Here is a 27,638-nt window from a genome sequence, read left to right as displayed (position 1 = left end):
GGTTTCCCTGGGGAATCTCTTTTGTGGGGAAAACAGACAACTCTTGGTTTTGCCGGTCATTATTTCTAATTAATTTTAATGAGGCGCCTCGATTGATTGATTGATGGATGGTATGAAAAATATATAACGAATACATATGTATAGAAATGAAAAAAGGAATGGCCATCTATGGGTGCTCGTTATTCCGTCGCTCCTGCTGCTCCAATGCCAATGCCTGCTGCTTTTGGAGCAGCTTCTGGCGCAACAGGGTCTCCAGTTGGACGCAGAACTCAGACTTGGCTATGCCAGTGTCCAGATAGACCTCCTGTTTCCTGTCATCCACCTGCCTCCTCCTGCCTCCTCTGAGTCCCTGTGCCTTCTGCTGGCCTCCTCCGCCGCCGGCCATCGAGGTTTCCGACGGCGAACGGCGCTTGCCGCGAATGAAACTGTATCCTGGGAGCCAGCGGCGGAGCAGTCGGTCCAAACGGGTCAGGAATCCCAACTTGGTCCCAGCTGGGTCCCCACCACAACTGCCACCGGTGGATAACTGATCACTGGCCACCTCCACCTGCCGACCGGCCATCATCCAATTTGTTCTATTTTTCGGGGTTTTGTATTTCACAAATATATATGCTGGCTGATGTTTTTTGGGGACGGGGGAAACACTGTTTCACCGTTTTGTTTCGATGCTCGGAAAGAGTTGGAGCTGCCTGCTTGATTCTAGTGCCTTAATTAGAGCTAGAAAATTATCGATATTTCCGATATTTTCTCAATATATTTAGATAAATTTCGGAATGCGAATATATTTCAAGATCTAGCTTTAAGTTTATAATATTTTATAAGACGAATACATTTTATTTGGGTGTTTTTAAAGTCATTATATTAATCATAGTAGCGCACATAGGAAATGTTTTTTTTTCTGTGCACCACATAATTTTTTTGTGCTTTTATATTATTTTTTAAAAATCTCTATATAATAAACATTTGTTTTCTGTGCACCACTCAACCACTGACACGTGATTTGTGACCCTGCATTATGTGCTCAGTGTCCACGTTGTAATGCGACCCCGGAATGGCAGCTCGGAAGTGCGGAGAAATGTCCTGTGAATTTATCCTCACAATTTAACTTTATTCTTATGCTTCAGATTAAACCCAGAAAAACTGGTGGTCATTCTTTAGAAACTGATGGTATTGCTAGTTTCTAGTTTCATCCGACTTTCTTGGTGAAAAGTACAAGAAAATGTAAATTTAAATTTGTTGTGAAATAAATTCGAAAGGCAGTCATAAACATAAATGCAACAGTGAATGTCAAATGAAATACTCAATTAAATAACGTAGCCGACATGTGCGACAAAGCGGTGAAATCTCTGAAATCTGATGCGGTCTCTAAGGTAATTTTTAGTACCCTCGTCGGAGTTTTCGGGGGTATATAATCCAGGTTAAAATGTGCGATTAGCAACGATTTAAACTAAGAAATTATTGACTTTGTTCCTCAAGGTTGTGAAACTAAGGGATGTTAAGTGGATGCGGTAAAAGTTGTAGCCTGAATGGTCACTGGCGATTAAGAGGTACTACAAGTTGCGAACCTCTTTAATTTCTTTTGCTTTATCTGGGGTAAAAGCGCTTATAATTGAAAAAGTTTTAATACCGCAGACCGCCTTCACACTTAATATCCCGGCTTTTTTGGGTAAAGGGGGGTCGGCGAGGATGCGACCGTAAAAATGTGGTATTCCATGACCCAGTTAATGTGATACGAGATCTTGATGAACTCTTGCCAGATTGCCAGCTTTCCAGCTTGCCAGCTTACTAGCTTAAATTCAATGCCACCTGGCTTTCACTGTGTGTGGGCGTATTACTTCCGCTTCCGTTTCCGCGGCACATGCAACAAAAACAAAAAAGACGAAGAAGAAGGCCAGGAAGCAGGAAAATATTATCCTCGCTCTTGGGATCTCTGGTGAAGATTTTGCAGACAGGGACGAGACCGAGACCTCCCCCAAAACCGGAAGTTCGGTCCACGCACTCAAGGTCGTTTCCTGTTTCGCATTTAAGAAAAAGAAGAATAGGAGGCGGAGGTGCCTCTAAAATAAGGATTGCTGGTAAACTTTCACTACGGATGCATTCGCTTAAGGGTCATCAGTTTATTTGTTTAAACATAAAATATGGTAAGAATAATTTAGAAACCTAAATCAAATCAATTGACAGTAATACAATTTTTAAAAATTTGTAAAAAAAAAAATAATAAAATTTAAAAAGTTCTAAAGCACCTGTTTTCCCTTTTTTGCAACCCATTTTGTGTAAAAAAGTTTAAGTTTTAAGAAAAGCTCATCTCAGTTTCTTTATTATTAAAGTGTAATTATTTGAAAGGTGTTTTATATTGAAAAGAAAAATAAAAAGAAAAAAAATAATAAGACTAAATGTGTCTTTTTTAAATCTTTCTGTAGCCTGAAATTTATTTATATGTTTTTGCATATTTTCCCCTTTAATTTTTCTAGAAAAGTTACTATACTACAAAACTCTTATACATATCACTGCCTTTGTCAGCAAGGACTCGAACCCGACTTTTTAGTACATTCATCTTTTTTATAAATTGAAACATTTATATAACTTTTTATACAAAAGTATACCAGTACAGTAAAGTAAGTAAAGACTTTAACCCGATGTTTTAGTACACGTTATGATAAAGTTATTTTGCCGATAGATGGATTTTGTAATCATCTCAGAATATTTTTGTAATATACAAAAGAAATATACCTACATTTAAAGACCAGTAACGTATTTTTCAAAACCTTAATAACATCTTACAAGATATAATAACAGGGTCTTGCACTGGTAAATTTTTACAAATTATTATTAGGCTAGAATATTATTTTTAAAAATATGTAAATTGGTCAAATATCATAAAACCATTGCCAGAATTTCCCTTTATTTCCACCCCTTATCAACAAAGTCCCAAAAAGGAGGGGAAATTTTGGGACGCAACTTAACTCAAAGTGAGTGCGAAATTTCTAGAAAAGAATCACTCAAAATGTAAAGAACTCAATCGCAATGAGCAAAATGAGATCGAAAATAACTCAACTCAGTTGGCGAAGCCGGTAAGCATTGTGTTTTTCCCCCGTTTTTCAAAGAGGAGAAGAGCAGGGCAAGGCAATCAAAACGTGGCTGGAGGCAGTCTAAAAACAACTCAAGGACTTGGCAGCACTCAAGACTTGGACATGGATGGATGGTCCTTGCGATGCGAGGGTCCTGCGATCAAAAGACTGGCCGCCTAGCCTGGCCCAATTTTATACCGGCCAAAAATGCTGGGTAGAAAAAAACAAGCGAAACGACAAGGTCCCCAATTCGGTCGACTAGCCGGCATCCGGCCAAATCGAAGACCGCAACTTTCGAGGAAATGAGTTTGTCAGCCAGAAAAGTCGCAAAAGTCGAGCGGAGTAGCGACCACAGGCCAGACTCTAGACGATAGACTATGACTACAAGTCCAAGTCCAAGTCGAAGCTAAAGAGAGAAGCCGGAAAAGCCAATTAATTTGACAGCGGCCTCCATAAACGGGCCGCACGGAGGAGTGCACTCAAGTGGAACGGTGGTGTGCCCGCCGAGGATTTTGCTCCAGGTGCCACCTGTCACGTATCCCGCACCGCACAAAAGTGGGCGGACATTGAACCTGGAGGAGCCCAGAGGAGCCAGGAGATGCCTGGAGATGCCCAGATGCCAGGAGTCATGGAGTCCTGGCCCTAGACGCAGTCCCACGCCCACTCAGACACTCATCCCAAAGTCCATCCGTCGTCGGAATGACGCTGAAAGTTCCATCGGGAATGGACTGCAGAGAGAGAAAATAATTGGACTTTTAAATTGTAAATAATTTTATCAGAAATTTTAAGGTTCTAGTTCAAATATATGCCTTAAATCACATAAGAAATATTTTATAAACCATAGGCATTGGATTATATGCAAACAAAATATTGCATATAATACGACGTCTAATAATAAACAAAAACGTATTCTATATATTCGATTTTCTTTAATTCAAGACAAAATTGTTCTCAAATTTTCAAAATTATATTCAAACTTAAATAAATCTTTAATATTTTGAGAAACAATTTTATTTTTACTAAGTTCGCTTTATGTCTAATAATTACAAAGTTTAATCTCTCTAATTAAAGGCTACAAAACCTTTACAATTACCATAACTATTTTTTTATTTGTCTGTTTAATAGCCAAAACTATTTTTGCAATTGCAAAAATGAACGGTCATATACACACGATAATTGCAGCTAATTTGTGCCCTCGAAATAAACAGAGCCACTAATAAATAGCTGACATTTACATGCGTATTTGATTTACTGATTTACTGCGCCCAAATCAAATTAGCCACATTTTTCGGCAAAAGCATTTGCTTTTGGCCATGGGGAATTTATTATTAAATAAATCAATAAAATTTGAAGGAATCCCACAACAGCTGGCGATAGAGATTTCTTGCCGTGTACTTCAGTGATAGGATGGTCCGAGAAGAGGTCCCCGAGGCTTTTGCTGGCACCGCAGGAACGTGAACTTTGTGCCGTGCCGCCTCATTTGCACTACAAAAGCAGTAAGATGACTAAATTAATGAGATTTCCTAGTTGGCAAAGTTCTGGCTCTTGGTTCTCTCTCCGGTTCGGGGTCACCGTTTTGAGGTCACCGTTTGAGACGATCTTAGCAGCTAGCTTGCAAAGTGCCAAGCACTTTGGCTGTTTACTTTGAGGTCGATGGGGAATCAGTGCCGAGAGCTGGACGCCCCTTTAATGGTTTGTAAATAATTTACACATCGGGTCACCATTATATTTCGGAGGGCTTGTAATTCACCCGCAATCACTTAAGCATGTGCTTAATGCTAACTTTATTGCTACCAAAAGATCAAAACATTTGCATCTGATACTAATATTGAAACAAGAGGGAAGTTTGACTGCGACTGCTTGCACTGCTTGCAAGCGCGCAACCATTATTTACTCATAACTTTTGATTAAATGGTCCGATTTTTAAATTTTCTTCTACTTTCCGATGATATCAATCAGCTCGAGTAATTGGTATAACAAATCCCTTTCGTACTTTTGAATATAGTTCGCATGGAGTTAATATGGAATTTTATATCTGTCGTCTTAAGTGTCGTACCCCAGCCAATTCAATTGATCTGATGTAAAATGATTTCTCACGATTTCCTCACTGCTGATTCACACAGCTTCTCCCTGGTGACCTTTTAGGTTCAATTCCTCTCCCCTCTTCGCTGCACTCGAAGGAAGTGGGTGGTTGGATAGTTGGATGGATGGGTGGTTCCAACGGTCATCAAATACAATCTAATAAGCGAATCGCAGCCCGCGGCGTCGCAACTTTAAAGTCATTGCAGTTTATCACTTGCCAGGCGCTAAACTGCAAGACTCGGGGCGAAACTTTCGCTATGCTTTCATAAATCAGCGAGTTGGCTTTCCGTTCGCCGGTTGGTTGGACCAAAGCCCCCTTTTAGCCCCCCTTTTTCTTGAAGTTGCTTTCGCTTCATTTCGACTTATCATTGCGGCAAACTTATGCACTAAAAACGCACTCCTTTCTTGAGTTTTTGGGGGTGGGGTTGGTGGGGCTGGGTAAACTAGCCCGATTTTATGTCTCTTCATTTTTTACCCGCTGAACGAACATTTTTGGGGTCATGACTATCAAAAATATTGTCGTTTTCGGGTACGGTTTGCTTTCTTTACCAGCAGATAAATCACGTAGTACAACCCCCTCTCGCTCGAATCCATAAACCATTGTGTCTCCAACTCAGTCTGCGAATGGGAAAAAAAATACAAAAATGGGGGGAAAGTTCAGGTGGTAGCCCCTAAGAGGGTGCAACAAAAGTATTGTTGGCCAAGTGGTTGGTCATAACATTGTTGACGGTGGTTCAAAAGCAAAGGTGGCGCTTAAGCTGGTGCTTTACGGGGAAATTAAACAAATTGTTAATAAAGCGACTGCTTGCACGCGGCCTTTCATTTTAATTGCTTATAACATTTTAATGAATGCTACGATCTGAAAGTTTTTTTCACTTGTCGATAGGGATTATTAAACAGAGTAGATTGGCCAGAGAGTACATATTAGATTGTGTAAAGCTGAAGAATTCGCGTAATTACATTGCTGTTGCGGTTGAAAAGCAAAAGGTTGGCTGATTTATTGGAAATTTAACGATTTGTTAATAAAGCGACACACAAAAAATGGCAATTGCAATTTTTGCATAATTTCTTCTATGCATTTTTGAGTGGGGATTTCTTTTTTGCGTTGAGGGGGCAAGCAAGGGTAATAAAAATGCCAACCGCGTATCCTCCAACCCAAGCCCGAACCTTTCGAGATGCGTCACAAAAGATGTACATATATAAAAACATCAAGCGGACAAAAGGCGAATGGACATGGACGTGCGTTTGAGGGGGGCTTCAAAGGGGGCTATAACAAACAGCCATTTCAATTATTTATTGGAATTTTTACCTACTGACAGCAAACAGAGAAAACAGAACAGAAAGCAGAGCCAAAAGGCAGAACGGCCGAAAGCCCCCGAAAAAAAGGAGCAGCAAACAGGGGCGGGGCCTGTAGGGGGGGCTACAACGGAGGAAAACAAACAGCATGCAGGACATACACAAACAGACACGAGCATACGAAATTGTTAAATATATGTAAGCAGCAATAAAGAGCAACAGGGATGGAAGACCAGGAGAAAAAGAAGAGCCCAGGGGCGGAGGGGCGCAAAATGGGAGGGGGGTGGCAGCTAAAGCCAATGCACAAAATATGTATCAGCAGGTAAACTGCAATTGCAGAGCGCACGAAACCAAAAACATTTTTTCCCTTACCCTTTTTTTCCACCTGTCGCTGCGTGCTCATGTGTACGTGCCCGCCCATCACCACCCACCGCCCACTACCCACTTTTCCTCCCTCTGCCACCCACTCGTGCCACAAGTGTCGAGTGTCCGAATTTTGGCACAGTGGTTTAAAGAATTCCCGTACTACTGATTTTGTTTTTTATCTGATTGATTGATTTAACTGATATGGATATTAAAAATAATAATAATTTCAAGTCCTCAATGGCATATTTTAATTTTAAAATTTCAAACGAAAATGAAGTGGCATCAATTAGGGAACGCAAAAAAGCTTGAAAAGTAAACAGTGTGTAAAAAACAAGTGATTGAATCGCTGCGAAAAAACAAATTAATTACGCGGTAGTATTGATAAACAGCTAATAATACCAATGAGCTGGATAAAAATCAAGTGGCAGTTAAAACAAACACTTAAGCAGTAAATGTTATTTTGATGATTCCAAGGCACTGAGAAAAAAATGGAGTAGTACAAATAAAAATCTGTATAACGCATTCGAAGAAATTAAATAAATTAATTTCATTTAGAAAATACTAGATACTACAAAAAATGGAATAGGACACATAAATATCTGCATAATAAATACAAAGCTATGAAATACATTTCAGAATAATGTAGAAAATACTAGAAATACTAGATTCCAAAATAGTCATAATAACATTAGCTATAATTGTAAAATTTACTATTCTCGTATTAAACTATTTAAATGAAATACGAAATCTTTGAAATGGCCACTTTTTTTTATCAGTGGGCCATATAAGTTATTTGCTCTGAACAACTTTTCAGCTAGATATCCTTAATTGGTTTTCTTTTTTCGTCCTAACCTTACCCTGACGCTTCTACCCCAGCTTTTTGTGGGGCTAATTTATGTCGGTTTAACCCGCTCCGCACTTATAATTAAACCATCGATAAACACTCCATCGCAATAAGAGAGAGTGTGTCGATGGCAAAATGAAAGTAAATCAACTTTTTCCCTGCAGCCGGACCATTAACCCTTGCCATCCCCACCCGTCCACCTATGACCCCCCTTTGACCCACCCCCGCCCCTGTGTGTGTGTGGCGAAAAATTGGTCCGTTCGGGGATCCTGTGGAGCGTGCCTTGCATTCGAATGCGGCGAATGTCCTGGGTGTTCCTTTTTTTTTTTGTTGTCCATCCTTTCGTCGTTTGGCATTTCATTTTGCAGTTTATCTCTCTGCCATTTTGGTGTCGCAAATCTCACATAATATCCAATTGCTAGTTAAGGAGATTTCGGGGCGGGACGTTCTGATAAGATTACCCACCACACACGTGTCCTTTGGGCAGGTATAAAAAAAACCCACAAAAAAAACTCCCTATGCCCGCAGGAGCCGAGAGAGAGATCGTTTGGAAAAACTATTTCAGCTCGATGCTCATGTAAAATTTATCATTATTATGCAAAATTGTCAATTTCTGTTTGCAATACAGAAAAAGAAAATTTCTTATGATTTTATGACTTTAACAAAAAAATGATTTGATAAGACGAAAATGTCAAAATAACGGGAAAAAATATATTAATCAGATTAATTTTGTAAAAAAAAGGTGCCTGCATGCAACAATATATTTTTAGCCCAAAAGTGCTATGAAGTCCCACCAAAAAACGACTATAAATAAATAGATAAAAATATTATCTGGGTTTGTTTTCGACGTGCGAGAGATGTAAAGTATTTTTGAATTTTTTGTTCTTATTCACTCATCAAAAATATACGAACAACTGAAATAAATATCTCTTTGACCTGCGAGTATCAAATTGATAACGAGCTGTCCTTTTTTATTTTTTTTCCGTGTACTGTACCACATATCCTGGATGTGTGTGGATTGTATCTCGGTATTGTACCCCTGACCACCTCCTCGCAGAGTCCTTTCATTGGCCACAAAATTGGGTTCTGGTTACGTGTTTGTGTACGGAAAGTTTTTGTTTTTTGTTTTGCGCTCACCTGTCTCTTGTTTTTGCTCTTGTTATGGGTTTTATATTTTTCCAACATATTTTTAAACGGACTGCCGACTGCTGACTGCCAGGTATCCTTGTATCCTTGAAGTCTACTTAAAGCGAAGAGCGGCCAATTTAATTGTCTCTCAATGGGCGAACTGTAATAAATCAGAAATCAGAAATCGGAAGAAAACAGAAAGCGGGTAAGTGAGTGAGCCAAATATTGGATGGATGGATGTCCTGACTGGAATACACATCCTGCCTTTTCCTTTTTTTTGTTCTGTTCTGTTGTCTGCATGTCTGTGTGCAAATATGCAAATTTCCTTTTCGTTCAGCTTGATTATGGCAAAGGAAATTTGTTTGTTCCGATTTTTTGGGGGAGGCAAAGGCTAGGCTATGTCAGCTTTAAGCCAAACCAGCACAATCCTCCAAATTCTTCGATCAGCTCGCAATAAAAACATAAAATAAGTAGTTGACAGAGCATGAACTCATCAAGCAAACGTTCTTAATTTGACATTAATCATATCGGCTTTTTGTTAATATAAAATAAAATAATTTACCATATTTACTAGCTACTAAAATATTATCTATGACTATGCATTATAAAGATATAGTTATATGGTTTATGGTATAATCTCTGGCAGTGATGGTCTAAAAATTGAATAAAGTTGGATGATAAGTAAAAATACTTTGCATATTATGAAAATGATTTGTGGAAATGTCACTTCTAGTCAACAGGTTCACGTGATTTAATTTTCCACTCATTTGCATTAAAATCCTCTTACCTACATACAAATATCTTGTGGTCACAAATATCTCAAATGATTGTGGCAAAGAAATTGTGTTAATTCCAATTTCCGGGGGCCAGTTTTCGAGTCAGCCTGCCATGTCTGCTTGTGCCAGATAAATATCCTAACCCGATATTTACCCCGATTTCTCCTGGCTAACCGGCACACAAATAATCAAAATTTATTGTCGGAATTAGTCCAAATATTTCATGGCCGCTGCTGCTGTGGCTCTGGTTTGTCGGGTAAGTTAGTTGAAGCAATTTGTATGCAGAAATTGCAATTAGAAATTTCTGACATTAATAAGCAGCAATTTGTGCACATGACACCCAGCAGCCAGCAGACTAGAGAAATGCGAAAAGGCATCTCCGAAAAGGCGGGGAAAGCAGAAGAAAGAAATATTTGGCCGAAACTCTTGCAATTAGTGTGACAAAACGAGCAGCTCCAGCTTTTTCTAAAGTTCCGACCAGAGCTGCACTCTGGAGACGAGACGAGACGAAAGACGAATCTAGATACAGATACCTGGCATTTACTGCTGCTTAAGTCGTAAGTCGTAAATAATTCCATTTGATTCGGATTCGGATTCGGACAAGTCAACACGACAATGACAATGGGGGGAATAAAGTGGGGACGACAAAAAACAGGTATCTTGAGCTTGGCATTTAAAGGCTTATTTTATTCTGTTAAGTGGCTATTGTGATTTCTCTTTATTGTTTGGACTGCAGGAGCTCTTGTTTTTTTGGGAGACTGGCATCCCAGTTGCTAGTTAAATGATTATATAAATAATCTTGGGAATAATCCTTGACTTTTTCTCTGTCTAAGAACTTTAGGTGTACATGAAATATTTTAGGTCAGGGGTGCACATAGAATGCCTGCGGTCACACGCATATTTTGCATTGGGCACACGTCTATTCTTCTTTGTATATTATATAGACTATATTCAAATGGCTTTAAATATAACATACCCTGTGTTTACCCTCTTGAGAACCGTGTTTATAAGACCAAACGAAACGAATGAAAACCAAATTGAAGAGCAAGTCGCATGCTCCTTAGCATTTGTCCTCAAATTCAATTTGTCATCTTCTGATGAGCCCGATGGCCATATGAAGACTGAATGCCTTTGGAATGGAACTGGAACTGCGAATGGGAATGGGACATACACACGATGATCCGTATATAAAGAGACGAGAGGAGTTGCCATGCCAGCAAAGTCCTAAATGCCATTGATAATGAGCCCCAGTCCAGATTTCTGACCTCCTCTCCCCCGACAGACTCGGTTCCCATTTTGCCGTTCTAGTTCCAGTGGAAACCAGACATGGCTTATGCTTCTTGTTGCCTCAAATTGTAAACTGAGACCCGACTGAAGCTGAAGCTCCCATGAAACTTTTCATTAACACATGCCCAAAGTGATTGCACAGGGGAAAAAACTGCACAAAAGGATGTCACTCAAAGGAAAATGACAGGGAGGAAAGATGAACGAATAATGGGGAAAAGGTTTTGAAAATATTCAAATTCCATTGAGGTTCTGTGATCTTGAGTATTTGTAATTGAGTCTACTACAGGTTGCCATGACTTTTAAAAATAGAGTATGAAAAAACAACCCTTAGAAAAATATTTTAACTGGAAAATAAGTTAGAACTATATGTACTTTGTATGCTAAGAGTTGCCATGTCTTTTAAAAATATAATAAAAAAAAATCCGGGCCGATTTCTCAATGTCCGGTTAGCTTAACCCTTAGAAAATGTATAATAACTGGAAATTTAGTATGAACCTTGCGTATTATGCCAAGATGGCGCTTCTAGCACCCCATTTTTCTCTGTGCATCGACAGGAAGAAGGGCGGTATTTGGGGGGCGGGGTTGGCTTGTTGGCCCAGCTCAAAACGGGCGCGTTACTTAGCTTAAGCTGTTTTCCCCCGTCCTCCTTCCTTGTGGACCAAAAGTTTGCTTGCAGCACTTAAATATTTATAAACGAAGCTCATGGTGGAATGGCAGAATGTGGGTGTCCTTGGACGAGGTGCTGACGAGTGTAGCAGGTGCTGTCCTGGTGTTTTGGTGTCCTGGTGGCCAAATTCAAATGAATTTCCATTTCGCTTTGTTTTCCTCTCTCTCTCTCTCTCTAAAAAGTGTAAACAAATTCGCTGGCACTTTTTTTGTGTGCGTGGAAAATAATAAACTTTAATATAAAATAGATTATTGATATTTGCTCTATGCTTTGTTTATTTGTTGTTGTTGTTGTTTTCGCAGTTCTCGGTGCTATCATCGATGTTGGGTATTATTATTATTATTCCACCGTGCACCATGGATAATGGATAATGATGGAACAAAGTAATCGATTGTGCACCGAACTGCCATGGAAACTTTTACGTATTTTAGCTAGAAACTGTTGCACAATGTTTTTAATAATATTGTTGTCCTGCAGGACAACAATGTGTTATCGAATTTCAATACAGAATCCCCGCCAATAAGCGGATAATTTTGTATATTATGAAAAATCGCACACACAAAACTTTTTGAATAAATGATAGTGCTTTTGTGTTGAACGTATATTATTTTTGTTAATAACATCGTTTCGTGTGATCAAGTAAATGTATTAAAAAATAATATAAATAGCTGGATAACCGTTTTGGGTTAAACATATATTGTTGCATACTTTTAGACACCTATTGTGATATTTGTAGTTTTTTTTTGGATAGGGTATCAAAATTATTAAAAATCAGTAGATATTAAATATTTTTGGATACAAAAATATACTTTTCCCTTTTTTTTTTGCTGTTTTATCTATATTTTATTGTTTATACCCACTGTGCAGTCGAAAAATAATATTACCCTATTAGGAAAAACACACATACACAAGCGGGCACACCGATGCATATATGTGTGCGTGCGTTTGTGTTGGTATTAAATGCATTAAATTCGATTCAATTCAATTGAAATGGGAGCAAAGTGGAGGATGTTGGGATCTGGAGAGGGGGTTTTTCCTGGGTTTTTGCGCATTCCGGCCTTAATCACACACCACCTACCCACACCCACACCCACACACCCATAACCCCCACCCACTTTTATGAAAATGGCGCCTTTTTGGCCCGAACCATAAATAAAGGAAATGTGGCCACCAGAAGGAGCAGGAATACTCTCGTCCTTGGGCAAGAGTGCGAAACATTTGCTTATGGGCCGCAACAGCTGCTAACCGGAGATTCGCAGATAAATTCGAGGGGTGGAGAGTTGTCAAAATAAAAAGCAAAGTTAACAAGTTGCTGGCTTGCGAGCCGCCTTTTCCCCTTCACCAATGTTTTTTGTGCGTTGGTAACAACACAGAGGGAATAATAATCGTTAATCAGAATGGCTATAAATATTTTAAAAAGCTAAATTAATGTATATTATGGGGATTCTTCATTTAGATATATTATGAATATATATGTAATTTAATTTTAAACTAGTTTGCGTAGAAACGAATAGACGGACGGACAGACGGACGGACAGATGAACAGATAGATGAACGGACAGTAAACGGACAGATGGTCGGACGGACGGACATGGCTATATCTACTCGTCTAATGAGGCAAATTAATAATACATATATTTTATAGGGTCGGAAACGTCTAACTTTTAACTGAAAGACATGCAAATAAAATGAAAATTTATTAATCACAGAGTACACCTGATTTTTTGCTGTGGAAACGGAAACACTTGGATACATTTCAAGCTGAAATTTTAGTGATCCCCTTGCATCGCCTGCTCAAATTTTCCACTCCTTGGACTCAATGAAAAGGGAAATTGAGAACAATCACCAGATCTCCCCACTCTCCACTCGTTTAAAATGGCCGCCAAAAAGAGGCAAATTTTCAGTTGCTCATCTTTATTTTCTGTTTTTTTTTCGTAATGCTTTGCTTTGGTTTGCGTTTGCCCACCCCATTGGCCATGAAAAGATAAATTTTTGTTAACCTTTTGCCGCTGGCTGGCGTTATCCTAAATCAACAACAATGACTGGACCTCCCACGCCCATCTTTTCCTCCTCTCTCCCCATTTTCCTCTTCAATTGTGCCAATTGCCTGCCGCTCGTCAGTTAATCAAAGTAAAAGCCGCGTTGGGTCGTTGTGCTGCCCCTGAACTCCCTTCTCCTCCTTTTCGGAGCCTCTGTAAAAATAACAAAAGCTTCCGACAAAAGTAAACGCCGCAAGAAGACATAAACAGGAAGAGGAGTCTGGCGAACGGGCAGGGGGTACACTGGAAAAATCCACAGAGTGCTTTGGTACTGGTTTTAAGCCAGTGGCGGATACAGAATTTGGTTGCGGGGGGAGGTTTCTAGAACAAATTTTTGTTGCATACCTCTTGAATACCAAATTTACTTTCATTTTTCAGCGGAGAGAGATAGAATATGATATAATATCTAGAGTCTTTTCAAAGAAGGAACATAAAACTATTTTTGAAATGTAAATAATACATCGAAAATCGTTTATTCTTTATAGAGCCCGTTTTTTTCAGTGTAAATGCAGGGCAGGACATGCTGCCCATTTCCTTGGCTCCTCCGTCTTTTGGCACGAAGCCAAAAACTTTTCGGCATAGAAAACCTTGCTCCACCCGCCTTTCCCCCATTTTTGCCCACAAACCTCTTTGCATTTTGCCAGCGATTTGCTTTCGATTCAGGGGCGTGGAAAGGGGGTTGGGGTAGTGAGGGGAACCATATTTTAGCGCATCGATGGCGAAATATTTTTCAATTTTTCAACACATTTGGCTGGCAGCAGCAAAATGCTGCTCATATTTTCACAAGCTGTCAACATATATCTTGCGGGGGTGGTTCGGGGGTTGGGGGTTGGGGTTGGGTGAATTTGGTAGGGGTTTTGGATGGTAAAAGGGGGAGGGGTTGCTGCGTGTGCAGTTCTGGCAATGTTGCAACGTTGGCAGCACCAACAACACACTCGAAAAACGTAATTTTTCCGGTGGTAACTTTGTAGTTTTTAGTAGCCCTGTAATTTTTATGAGTTTGGCAACAAAATGAAAATGTAGCTTAAGTGTCTGCGAATAATTGTAACTATTTAGTGAGTCTTAGCGGAAAAAAACGTTCGTATGTGTAAATTTCTTATATTTAAAAGTCGTAGAGAAAGGGGTTGATGAAGAATACATGGAAAACAAAAGCAAGGAAAGATAAATACTCATACACTTAAGTTTCTCAAGTTAACTTATAGGACAAAACTATTTTCTTTGACGATTTATCTATTTTTTTTCGGAGTGCAGTTCAGGCAAGCAGTGCGGCGACAGCAACAAAATCAGTAGACGTACGGCAAACAACACTTGTAAAAGTGACGCACCCCTTTCTGTTTTTTTTTTGCTGCCACGCCCATTTGCCAACGCTGATTGACAAAGCAGCTAGCAAAAATGTAACAGAAAGGAGATTTTCCCCCCGGTTTTGGCATCGGCGACATCAAACAACATCGCATAAAAATCAGCGCAAGTGCCGACGCCTCTGCCAACGTCCTTTTGCACTGCTTGCGCTGCTCAGTGGCTTGTAAATGGGCAAAACACTTTTACAAAGTGCAGCTTACAGCTTACAGCACACTTTCCCTCCCGTTCGTTCTGGCCACCGTCGACCGAGATGGAGATGGGGTGAAATGCCAGGGACAGATTAATGCGTTTATGCGTTGTTTTTCGGGGGATAATGTGGACAGGATTTGCTTGCACTGCTTGTTTTCACTTTAATCCGGCTTGTAGGACCATTATTATATTAGAGCTAACGGTCGAGCAGCCTTCCTGTATTGAATAACAAAGTTATTCGGCCCTTAAAATGGCAATCTTTAAAAGTCCGGGAACTATTTGGTGCATAAACCGCGGATCAGCAGAATGTAGAACATTTGTTAACGCATCGGCGTCGCACTTAAAACTCATGCAGCGAGTACCCTCCCAAAATACCACCCCTCGAATCCCCCCGCCCCCTCAACACGCCCACTTTGAAGCCCCCGCCCATTTCTGGCATTCAGCGATTAAGGTGCGATTTTAGAAGCGCGCGCGCGTTTTCCGCGCGATTTGATGGCGCTTTCGGTCGCGTTTGATTGCAAGGCCCAAGCAATTAAAGTCGCCTCGTAAAGTCAGGCATCAAATCGTCGTCCCAGCTTCCAAAAATATATACACCTGGGTTCGAATTAATAAGAACATTATGAAATTGAAAAGTTAGAATTTGGAATTAAGAGCCTTGAGATTCTAATCCCATAAAAAAGACAAAACATGTGCTAAAGAACGAAAAAATCAAGAGAAAATCTGCTTGATTTCAGTATTTCTTTTCTCACTTTTTTAAGAAGAAGTGTCAAGATGAAATAGCACTTGAAAAGAAGAATAATTTGGTCTTGAAATGAGAGAGTATTTTAATTAAAATCAAGAAAGATTGAATCTTGGAAACGAGAGCGTTCTTCTTAAAACCTAGAATAGTTCTTCTTGAAATCGAGAAACTTACAGTTAACAGTGTTTCTTTTTTTTAAATTTAAATTTTTTAAATTTATCTTCAAACAAATAAAGCAACACTTGAACTATAGAATTGACCGCTCCTGTATGGTTCTGAGTGTGTGCGAGTGTCTGATGATGATTTCTGATGTGCGTGCCTGTGTTTGATTTCAATTTGGTTCGGTTATTGCCTTGGCCACAAAAAATAATAAGCCAAGTCGTCAGATGGGCGGGCATAAAATGGGGGCTTGACCCCTGACCCCCTAACCCCCCCTTCAACCCACCGCACATGCATGTTAAATGCCCTCCGAAAAAAGGGAGGAAAGAGTAAAGGCTCCGTGCAATGGCATGTGAAAATGCGTTCAATTGAAACTGGGTTACGGCTTACGAACTATGGACTACGGGCTACGGGTTACTGGGATTTTGGGCTACGGATTGCTGGTTATGGCTTATGGGCTATACGGCTAATGGGGCAGATTGGGTTTTTCGGGATTGCGATGACGATGCGACGATTGCCTGGATTTCGGGCCAGAGGTCGCAGTTCGAAATTCAGAGGTCAAAGATTGAAATAGATGGGGGATGCCAAATCAGCAGCAGCAGAACATTGAACAAAAAAAAAAAAGTTTGAAAATGGAAAAATTAATTAACATAAATGGGTTATACACCAATTGATTAAGTAAAAAAATAGAGGACTTAAAAATAAATTAGCAAGGAGTGCAGCTAATTAAATTTTAATTAAAATTAAAGCATCTATATTTTCTATATTTCTTTACAAAGAAAATGTATTAAATATCACTTAACTCATGTGGATTTAAATATTAATCAAAATAAAACATATTGCTAATAAAAGTATGCAACAATATATTTTAAACTCAAAAGTGCCTTGAATTCATCTTGAAAGACGACTATCCATTATTCATTGCATACTTTTAGACATTTATTTTATATTTAAAAGAGTTTTTAAAACCCCAGTGGTTTCTGTATTTTAAATATATATTTAGTTATAACAACTGCTTTTTAGCTCAGTGCAGCCAGCGCTTTTCTTCATCCTGCAGTTGATGATGAGGACGATGGATATTCGGTAGAGGGGGCATTGGGCATTGACTAATTGATGCCGATGACATCGAAGGGGTCGAAGTGTGCAAGGGTATAAGGATACGAGATACGGGATACGGGCAACTTAAACTGAAGCTGCGATTGGTGACATTTTGATTGATGGCCAAATAATTTTAATTGGCTTTGGTTTTCGGTCAGACCACGCGATTGAGTGAGTGGAGCCCTTGATTGATTTGTCGAGTGTTTGATTCACTAATTGAATTGTTTATTTGATTGCGAATACAATTGCCCAGCGATTGGCGTTTTAAATTGATGGCGACGTTGGATTTATGATATGATTGATATTAAGCGGGAAAAGGGAATATAAAAATATAGCTTGTAAATTTATAAAGAGGATATATCCCTCCCCATTGTGGTAAAAAGTACAAGGAAATGTGATATTTAAAAAGTAAAAAGTAAAAGTAAAGTAAGGAAAACCTTAAAAGAAATGTGATATCCAAAAAGTATGCAACAACAAATTTGTTCAGAAATCTCCCACACTGGATTATGCCCACCTTAATCTCTTGATGAAAGGATATCCCTTAATGGGCTCAAGGTGGCTCCTGGCTGATTGATTGATTGATGACGAAGAAGACACAGCGGTGTGGGCCAAATTTCCAAACTGCATATTCTATATTGCATATGGCCAAGGCCCGCAGGTGGACAGCCGTTCAGTTGAGTTATCCTTCGTGGCCAACGCACGATGATGGATCCATGATTGATTCGCATTCCCCAAATGCCTCCTACAAGCCTCCAAGCCAACTGGCCACGCAGCCATTAGCATTTCCATTGCAGTCGCAGTCTCCCTCCCTTTTGGCCTTTCCATTTCCCATTTTCCACTGCTAATTGCCTAATGACTGACTGCAAGCAGGAAAATGCACTGACATTGGACAGAAACAGAAACTGGAAACTGGATGGAGCACTCGGACTTCAAGTCACCCAGCGGATGTAGAGTCACTTAAAAAATGTATGTGATTTTACAAAGAAAACCATGAATTTTAAATTTCAATTCAAGTTTTCAGATATATACTTTACTTATTAGGATATAGATAGATATTTATGAAAGACATAAATCATTCCCCTAATAAAATAACTACTATTTAATAATGTTTTTAAACATTTTAATCAAAAGTTTAATTAAATCAACTGGAAGCCAAACGCTTGTACATTAAGACTTAAAAAAAAGAGAAATTCGGAAATAATGCAGTATATACTTGTACATTTATTTTGGCTTTTTTTTGCTGGAAAAAAAGTATAAATTTTTATGGTATGTTTTTTGCACAGTGTTCACTGAGCAGCACAGCAAAGCAGTGTCATCAGCAGCATGGGGAAAAAAGGCAGCGGCAATCCATTTGATGCCTGCAACCGACTCGGCTGGATAAACAACATTATCTGCATGCCACGCCCACCGCAAAAACTAAACAAAACCGAAGCTCGGTTTAATCACAAACAAATGCGTCCGGCGCAAGGCAGTAAAAATAAAAGCGGAAAACCCCCCGCCAAAAAAAAGAAGGGAAAACCATGTGAAAACGGCAACAGAAACAACAGCAGCCAGCGGCCAGAACAATGCAGGGATCCCGAAAACCCTTTCAATTTTATCCAAAAAAAGCAACCCACGACTCTGGACAATGACAAAACGTTACACACTTTGCCCACTATTAATTTTCGAAAAATAGACAAAAAAAAGAAAGTGCGCAGTGTTGGAGAGCAAACTTTGAAGTACCCTTTTGGCTGCGCGAATTTCCCCTGCAAATTATTTGGCATTCTATATACAAAGAGTGGTGAAAGTAGTAGCCTAAATTGTAATTCTCGCACAAAAAGGCTGAATTTCATTTTGTGTGCTTAGCTGTTGAGCATTTCTATTAAAGCTTTTGTGGATGAAACAGTTTTTGTATAATTTAATTTGGTCTTACTTCTAGAAAATACAGTATAACTTTAAAACACAATACCCAAAAATATGTATCATTATAATATCGGATTATATGCCAAAAACTACTACAAAAACTACCCAAAAAAAATTATTTTGTAAAAAATCCAAATTTAATTACGCTTCAATTTAAATTATAAATTTTGACACAAATTTTATCTTGAATTTTCAAGAAGAATTGTCTTAAAATAAATTTTTTGCTTATAATCCGATGTCTAATCATTATAATTCTCTTCGAAATTTAGCATGGCCCTCATATCCCAATTAAAATACCCTTTAAAGGTTGTGAAAATAAGTGAGGCGCGAAAGTGGGGGGAAAAAGATGGTAAATGTATATATTTTGGTATACATGTAGGAAAAACTGTGGGAAATGCTGGGTGAAAATTTTGTCGGTCAGCGGCAACAAGGCAACAACAACAATGGCGACATAACTTTGCGGCTATACAAATATTGGGCGGAAATGGGCGTGCCTGCGAGAGGGGGGGGGAGGGCGTAGCGGGGGTCTTTTTGGGAATTGGGCCCGCACACACAAAAATAATTATCAGCGCGGTGATTTGCAGTTGTTGCAACAACGGCCGCATCGAATCACTTACTTACAACACGGTTACCGTTAAACCCAAAGTCGCCACCCCCTCCCAGAAATTTTCCCCATCGCCGCCCCCTCGATTTTCCACCCCCGCTGTGGCCACAGGCATTTAACTGATTTGCGCTGCTGCGATGATTTCATTTTCATTCTGCACCGGCATGTTGTTGTTGCTGCTGTCGCTGGAAAGAGCATAAAAAGCATAAGCGCGTAAATAAAGTCAACCTCATTTATTTTGAATATAAACTACATTTTTTTACGACTGCCAGCCGCAGTAGCAGCGCGCTTCCCCACTCGAAGAAAAAGAGCCAAAGTCAAAGCACATTTGCACGAGTGCGGGAAAATTCAGCGAAGGAAAAGCTGCGGGAAAGCTACAAGGGGAGGGGGAGGGGGAAAAGCAGTCAGCAGCTTAGCAACAACAGAGCAGCAGTCACTGCGATTTAGTCGAGCATTTCAGCTACAAACACCGGGCAAAAATGTTGCACATTACAGCACAGAAGAAAAAATACCTTATTTCGTATCAATCTGATATGATTAATGTCAAATTTATGATTCAAACATATCTATATATATATATATATATATATATATATATTTTATCAAATTATATGTTTCATGAATTCAAAAAAAAACCTATGGTTAATAACCCAATATGATTATTGTCAAATTTATGATTCAAACATATCAATTAAATATTCATATTATATCATATCGTATCATATCAAAATGAAATCAAAAAGGTATTAAATAAATTCCATAATAACAAAGCCGTCATATTTAAAGTTTTCTTCCTTTTATAAATAATCATTTAAGAGTTTCTTGAGAATAGTTTCTTGCCGTGAAGCTGAACAAAAATGCAGGAGGGCAGCTGAATGATTTGGGGGAAACTTTCCGACTCATCGACAGCGGCGATTGCGGAGGGGAGGAACTCTTTGATTTCCAGACACCCGAAAGGACGTGCTTTGATGCCCATCATCGATGGCTGAGGGTCCAAATGCAAATGCAAATCACTTGCCTTGTCGCTTCATTTGGCCGAGTTTAAGTTTTCGTTGCATACTTATCGCATGCAAAATGAAAAAGGGGGAAAACTTTGTGTCTTCATTGCTGTTTTTCTTCCAAGGAAAAAAAACATATTTTCCTTTCACTTTATAAAAAGATTTTACCTTTAGAATTAAATTACAAAGCTAATAATTCATTAAAAATCCATCAAGTCAGTAATATTATTTTTGGATTTTTTCTGTTAATGGTTCAGAGTTGTATATCATCTAATACATCGACTTCTTGCCTTTTTTAGCCTAGTCTTTCGAGGGCATTCGGCTGTCGACTTTTTAATGGAGCCCGTTGGGAGTTATTGTTTGTTGCTTTTTGCTGCACGCTTGTTGGTTTTATTACGCATTGTTGTCATCTCATCTCATCCCATTCTCCCATTTTCTACCCACCACCCACGACCCCTTGCTTTCACCTGCTTTCCCTCGGTTTTGTTTCTCCGTTTTCCTCTTTATTCCGTTGTCTCTTCAAAAAGGTAAGCAATTTTTATTGAGGTCTCGACATTAAAGACAAAAAGTGACATATAGCATATAGCGTACATATACATATACACGGGGTGGGCGTGGCATATTGGGGGGCGTTCGGGTCGGGGTTATAGTTCATTGCCGCCTGTCGCTTGTTTGCCTCAAAAATCTGCGCAAGAGATATAACAAAAAAAGAAACAACAAGCTGGAGAGAAGAAATAAAGAGAATGCATTTGTCATGACCTCGAAACGGAAACAATTGAAAAAAGCTTTTCCTATCGCGACAACGACAACGAATTCGGTTTGTCGTCCGTTTTGTGGGTTGGCCGGTGGGAGGAGAGGGATGGGGATTTCCCCGGCATTTTCTGGGGGTCGTCGGTGTCACGGAGCACCTCAATCTCCACCCCGACCTCTGACCTGCACCGCCTCTCACCCTCCGCCCTCTGCCCTTCATCGCATCGCATCGCCAAACTGTAACACACACCGAAATGCAGCTGACATAGAAAAACGGCTTTTTATGTGCACCCAACCCAGCACATATATATATATATATCTGTGTAAAAGTTTATATATATACATACGTTCATATACATATCAAAGGGTGGCTACGATTTTTAACACAAGCGGTATTAATTGCCTAACTTATTTCAAGTTTTTGAAATAAAAAAAAAGTTTTTTTGGAGGTTAAAAAAAAGAAAACATTTACAAGTGTGCCCTAAATATTTTGAATATTTTTTTTGAAAAGTCCTTGTTTAAGTAACGACAATAGGAGAAATTAATGGAAAAGATTTAAAAGATATAAATAAAAGTTTTTTTTGTAGGTTAAAAAAAGAGAAAACATTTCGAGTTTGTCTATATGTAAATTCCTTATTATTAATATATTACCCATTCTTCTCTCTTTTCTCTTTTATATCTGTTGGTCCACCCTAATTTGCCTAATACATATACTGGACATAGTATATGGCCAGACTCTCTCTTAGTTGCTATATGAAGTCGCCAGGCTTTTTTCCTTTCTTTTTTTTTTTTGTTGCACACACAATGCACTGGACCCCGTCCGGCAGCAAAAACATTCAACTTACTGCCAAGAAAATTCCTTTTCTCTGTGCTTTTCCCTCTCCTCGTCCCTCCTCTCCTGGCTGTTTGTTTGGCATTGAACAAAGTAAGTCAACTGGCCCAAAACCGAAAAAAGAGGAGCACTGATGAAAGGGGGGCGTGGCAGAAAGGGGACTGAGATTTAAACGGGTTATAGCCTCTGTCCACTGAACAGCTTGACATCCCACACGCACCACCGATCCAGGTGAAAACGACTAGTTTCCCTCAGAGAAAAGCGGAGAAAATTGGGCTAATCCGCATACCAAAAGTCAGATTGCTCGGAGAAACTTTGCACTTTGCAAAGGCAAAAATAAGCTTGTTTTTCAATTAGAGCTGAAGAAGTCTTCTATCGCCTAAAATGAATGCTATATTACATCTGGCGCCCAACGTGGGGCCAAGGCATTACAATAAACGTATATTTTACAATGCTTTGTTGTCCTTCGATAAAGGATCAAAAATACCTGCTGCACAAAAAATTGTGTTGAGAAATGCCTTACTAGCGCATTTACCCAAAAAGGAATTCCTTCAAATGCATTTCTGTTTTCATCATGCTGACAATTCACTAAAAACGAATTCCATACAATTTAACTGCGAGTTTATAAATAATACGGCAAAAATGATGACAAATAAATCAATAAATTCCTGTTGCAACAAATACATATTGTTGTTGTTTTTCTTATTTATGATTTTGCAACAACTATTGAGGGTTTTTTTTATTTCTTTCGCCCATCAGGTTGGTTCATGCAAATCCATTTATGAGAGTTCATAAATAATGCAAATCAAAATTATGAAAGATATATTAAGCTTTATTTAATGTTCAGTTTGCATAATTATCGCTCACAAAAAACAAAAAACAACAATATATTGCTGTGAATGGCAAATAAATTGTGCTTAAATGCATGCCAAGCAAATAAGAAACCGAAACGTTTAATTTAATTCATTAAGCAGACCATCGTCAAATAGAACTGAGTTGATTATAAACTAAAATGGATTCAATTTTGAATATTAGACAAGTGCAAATAGCTCCAAGATATGCCAAATAGCTATTTGCAGGCGGCAGGCAGCTTTGAATATAAATAATATTTCAAAACTGAATGGACCGCCCATTAATATTTCATTTAGCCATGGTAAATGCTGTGTGTTCGAGCACTTTAAGCACAAAAGTGCCCCCAGCATTTTGTGTGCCTTAAATGTGTGAACTAGTTCCTCGGGGGGATCTTGAACCCATTTTGGCACTAGCCAAGCACTAGCACAGCACCAACTGAAAATTAATTACGCTTCAACTTCATTATTTTGCATGCCTGAACATATTTGCTTTGGCGCTGCTGCTGCATCCACTCCAAACTTCACTTCAACTCAACTCCTCCTGTGAGAGCAGCTTTTCCTTTCCTTTCCAGTTTCAGCTTCAGTTTCTGTTTCAGTTTGGGCCTGGCTGGCTGACACCATTTTGCGCATGGTCAATATTTCAAACAGATTAGAGAGGCAACAAAATGCGCCTTAATTGAATGGCTTGGGCTCAGGACCTCGCTACGCAGCTGCTCCGTACAAGACATCCATATTTAATGAGCCACCGACACGTCGCGACGCATCTCTAGCCGCATCCTTCGAGCCAGGAAGGTCCTCAGTCCCAGTCCCGTTCCATGTCCTGTCCCGATGTCTGCCCATCAGAGCCCTCCTTTCCTTTCCGTTCCTCTCATTTCAAGGCACGCACCTCCCATTTATCGTTTATGCGGCGAGAACTAAGAGAACTATCTGTGCCGATACGATGATTAAATAATAAATATATACTGATGGCTTACAGAGTATTAAAACATATATAATAAAACATTTGGCGCCCAACGTGGGGCTTTAAAAAACTCTATTTAAGGTACAGAGTATCGAATCAGTTTTCTATTCAATGCGCATATTGAATGAAGGAAATGGTATCGGCTTTAATCGAGAATCGCAAAATTTAATTTAATTCCAACATCCTAATAAACTAAACTCCTTTCCCATGTATCCAATTTATAACTCATATTTGCTGCAGGATATTGCTTTCGGGATAAATCGGCTTCGGGCAATTTAGTTAGAGGAGTGGCAAGTCGCATTTGCTGGTAGCCCATGAACTCGGCATTCCGCTTGGGGCATCGTTAGCGGCACCTTCAAGGCGTCACGCACTCACTTACATCCACGCAACCACACACCCACACGCACGCACACCACCACAACGACACTCACACACACACACACAGAAGCGCCTAGTTATACGTAAGCCGAAACATAAATTTCGTTAATCATTGAACTGGAAATTTAATAGCCAAGCCATACGTACACACATACGTACTATATTGTATGTGCACTTGTAAAAATGAGAAAGATTTAAAGAAAAATTTTTTTTACCTTTTAGGAATGCTTCCTCGTTTGCATTTTATATTTTAAATAGGCTTTAAACCTTGAAAACATATAGAAATTTAAAGGTTAAAGCGTACTATAAATTAATCTGCTATTGTTACAATTTTTCTTGCCTCTAAACAGATTAATTATTTTCGCCCGGTGCAGTTAAAGTTTGCTCCACAGCGTAAAATAAAATAATGCGGAAAAAAGCAAACGGGCGAAAGGAGAAAATTCCATTGCGCAGAGCACGTAGCAATTGCTTTGGAACGGACTTAAGTTATGACGAGGAGCAGGGGTTTCGGTTTCGGTTTAGGTTTCGGTTTCACTGTTTCACTTAAAACTACGTCCAAATTTATATAATCAACATTTTGCTAAGAGCAGAGCAGCTTTTCCCCATTTTCCACTTCCTGTCAATGCAATTGTGCTGTGGGGCACGTTAAAATCTCCATAATTATTTGACCGTTATTATGCGTATAATGCGAGTTGGCCCGAAAAGTTGAAAGCCAAATAAAGCGGGCAAGCTGCCCGAGGGCCGAAAGCGAAGCCAAACCAATCCCGAATCCGGAATCCTGGCCATCCAGCGCCATAGATCAGGAAAGATAGCATCTGGCCCTCTCATCTGAGGGGAAAAAAAGAGATGGCTATCTTACCAGCGGCAAAGTTTAAAACACAAACACTCGGCTCGACTCGAGAGGGCAAAGTTTTAAGAATTATTATTATTGTTCGAATTTTTACGATTATGGGAATTAGCCGAAACTATCTGCTAATTAATGCTTATGTTCAAAGTGGAACGCAAATGCACTGGAGGTCTACTGGTTCTGGTCTTTGTCCTTCTCTCCATAAATACGCTCTAGAGATGCCTCGCATTCGCACTCTTTAAACTTAGCGCTAGGGGTAGGTCTTGGGTTCTTTCCTTTTGGGATCGGTAGCTTGCATTCGAGACATCGAGGAGGTGCGATTTGAAGTAGGATTTGTCCAGTGCCTCGATGGCGTTCTCGGCCTCACTCTCGCTGGCAAACTGAACAAAGCCCTCGGTTCCATCGATCCGCGAGCCAAGAATTTTGCCAAAACATTCGCACACTTTAGCCAGCTCTACGCGGCTGCAATTCGGCGGAAGGTTTCGCACAAGGATCCTGCTCTTCAGGCGAGTCGGGCCATTTGCAAGTAAAATGCCAGCCATAACCGTTTCAGACATTATTGACGTTTAATAAATAATCGTAGAATCGTAGGCTCTCGTTGAATATCAAAAGAAAAAGATTTTGTAATCGCCAGTCTGACCAAAGGTTGTGCTTGGGAAAATAACAGGAATCGGGTGGCAATCCTTCTATTCAAATTAAGAAATACCTAGTTTAAAAAAAAATTAAATAGGTGGGTATTCACAAAGTGTGCAATAAAAAATTGGCTTTTTAATTGAGATCTCAGGTTTTTGGAGAATATTGCCAGAAATGTTATCTGAGAAAAGGCAAAAGTGGTTAAAGCTTCGAATCGCTTTAGATTCATGTTTGAGCAGTAAATGGGGCCAGAGAGCAAAAGCAGTAGCAGTAGCAGTGCAGCTATTAATAATTGTATACTTAACTGCATCTGACGGCGAGAACTGGGCGACGAGGAGCGTAATGCCCACTGAGAGCCGTTTCAGCTTAAGCAGTTCCGATCCAATCCGATTCGCCATCGCCTCGGCGTCTTGGGCCACCGGCAATAGCCATAATCACACTGGGAGAAACAATTGCGCTGAAATCTCTAATAAAAAGGTATCGAGAAGAATGCAACGAAATGTTTTGAAAAGGCCGATAGTTTTATTCCAAACATTTAAATTCACAAAAATACTAGATTATACTAATAAATACATGATACTAGAAAATACTAGTAAAATTATCTATTATAAAGGTGTCTAAAAGAATGCAACGGAACATTTTGGATCTGAAAGGCTGATGGATTAATTCTAGAAGGCGACGCAAACACTATACAATATATAACTACTAGATTATACTAGTAAGTACTAGATGCAACCAAGGGCATTTTTGTTCCAAGCATTCCAAATATCTGATTCTTTACGGCACTATCGTCGCATTCAAAGGTACAGATATGTTTTCACCCTATGCATTTATATATTTCTTCTTTTTCATCTGGTATTTTTCTCTCCGTGCAGGAGGACGACAGCGGACAAGGCTGAAACCTGACTCCGGCAGTCAACTGGCGGGCCATAAAGCGAACTGCGTTAAATCCGCCAACAATCGCAGGAGCAGGAGCAGCTTGTGCTGCAGTCAAAATGGCCAGGACTTGGCCGTTCTCCTCGCCCCCAGTTTGCGGACTCAACTCGACTCGGTCCATTGTTGCACAAAGTTTTTTGCCCGAGCAGTCACACCATAAATGCCAAGCACCCATTCAACGGTACACAGAGCGAAAAAGGCCAGGGCTGAAAGCTGATTAAACAGCTGAGACTCCGTAATTTTTCATAGTGTTCGCTAGACAAGTGCTCGTTTGTCTGCACTATAACAAAAATGTGATGTTGAAATTAGCAGAAACTATTCAACTTAATGGACTTTATTTCCTAAAATATTATAAACCCATTTCAGGGCGGCCATTAAGGGAGCAATCTTCACAAGGGGCAATATCTAGGCAACCCTATAAGTTACTCTATGAAAAGGTAAGAGGAGGAAAACATTATAAAATGTAAAAATACTGGATTATGCTACAGGATACCAGAAAATACTGATAAAAATATAAAGTACTAGGTTTCGACTTTTCATACAAATTAACTGCATTAAACTGCAGCTAGTTAGGGATTTCGCCGTGTGTAATCGGCTTCTGACACTTGACTAGACGATGATGTCGACTGCTTTTGGCACGGCTGCGGATTTGTCGTGCTATTCATTTCCAGCTTCTTTCTGGACTTTTGAGAACTTGTTGTGGCAGTGGTGTCTTATTAGGGTAACTCTGTTTCAGCCTGACATCTCCTTCCCGATCCCGTCACAGGCCAAATCGAATGGCGGTCATTCAATTTGGACATCGCTGCCGTCATAGACAAATGCCAGCGAATATGAAGTGTAACAAAGCAT

General features: G+C 39.5%; 2 protein-coding genes and 1 long non-coding RNA gene across 6 annotated transcripts; 1 reads left to right on the top strand and 2 right to left on the bottom strand.

Moving 5' to 3' along the window:
- Window positions 1–32: 32 nt before the first annotated feature.
- Window positions 33–677, bottom strand: LOC108063806 (uncharacterized). Its single transcript, XM_017151017.3, has one exon. It carries the CDS (start codon window positions 563–565, stop codon window positions 167–169), a length of 399 nt encoding a protein of 132 aa, XP_017006506.3. The 5' UTR covers window positions 566–677; the 3' UTR covers window positions 33–166.
- Window positions 678–9,680: 9,003 nt separating this feature from the next.
- LOC138913762 (uncharacterized) lies at window positions 9,681–27,262 on the top strand. 4 transcript variants are annotated; one of them, XR_011419599.1, is made up of 4 exons: window positions 9,681–9,816; window positions 9,882–10,117; window positions 26,467–26,571; window positions 26,729–27,262. It is a non-coding gene; the product is annotated as an uncharacterized lncRNA (long non-coding RNA). The 4 variants fall into 4 exon arrangements; XR_011419596.1 differs by having other exon boundaries at window positions 26,467–26,656; window positions 26,729–27,257; XR_011419598.1 differs by having other exon boundaries at window positions 9,685–9,816; window positions 9,908–10,117; window positions 26,467–26,656; window positions 26,729–27,259.
- Window positions 25,282–25,874, bottom strand: LOC108063782 (RNA-binding motif, single-stranded-interacting protein 1). The gene has a single exon (XM_017150990.3). It carries the CDS (start codon window positions 25,775–25,777, stop codon window positions 25,433–25,435), a length of 345 nt encoding a protein of 114 aa, XP_017006479.2. The 5' UTR covers window positions 25,778–25,874; the 3' UTR covers window positions 25,282–25,432.
- Window positions 27,263–27,638: the final 376 nt, after the last annotated feature.

This window comes from Drosophila takahashii, chromosome X, assembly GCF_030179915.1.
Source record: "Drosophila takahashii strain IR98-3 E-12201 chromosome X, DtakHiC1v2, whole genome shotgun sequence".
NCBI classification, from domain to species: Eukaryota; Metazoa; Arthropoda; class Insecta; order Diptera; family Drosophilidae; genus Drosophila; species Drosophila takahashii.
The sequence above is the reverse complement of the archived record's forward strand: the minus strand, read 5'-3'. Positions and strand labels throughout refer to the sequence as shown.

Coding starts and splice junctions, on each gene's coding strand:
- LOC108063806 (XM_017151017.3), bottom strand. CDS start 565: ATGATGGCCGGTCGGCAGGTGGAGGTGGCCAGTGATCAGTTATCCACC.
- LOC108063782 (XM_017150990.3), bottom strand. CDS start 25,777: ATGTCTGAAACGGTTATGGCTGGCATTTTACTTGCAAATGGCCCGACT.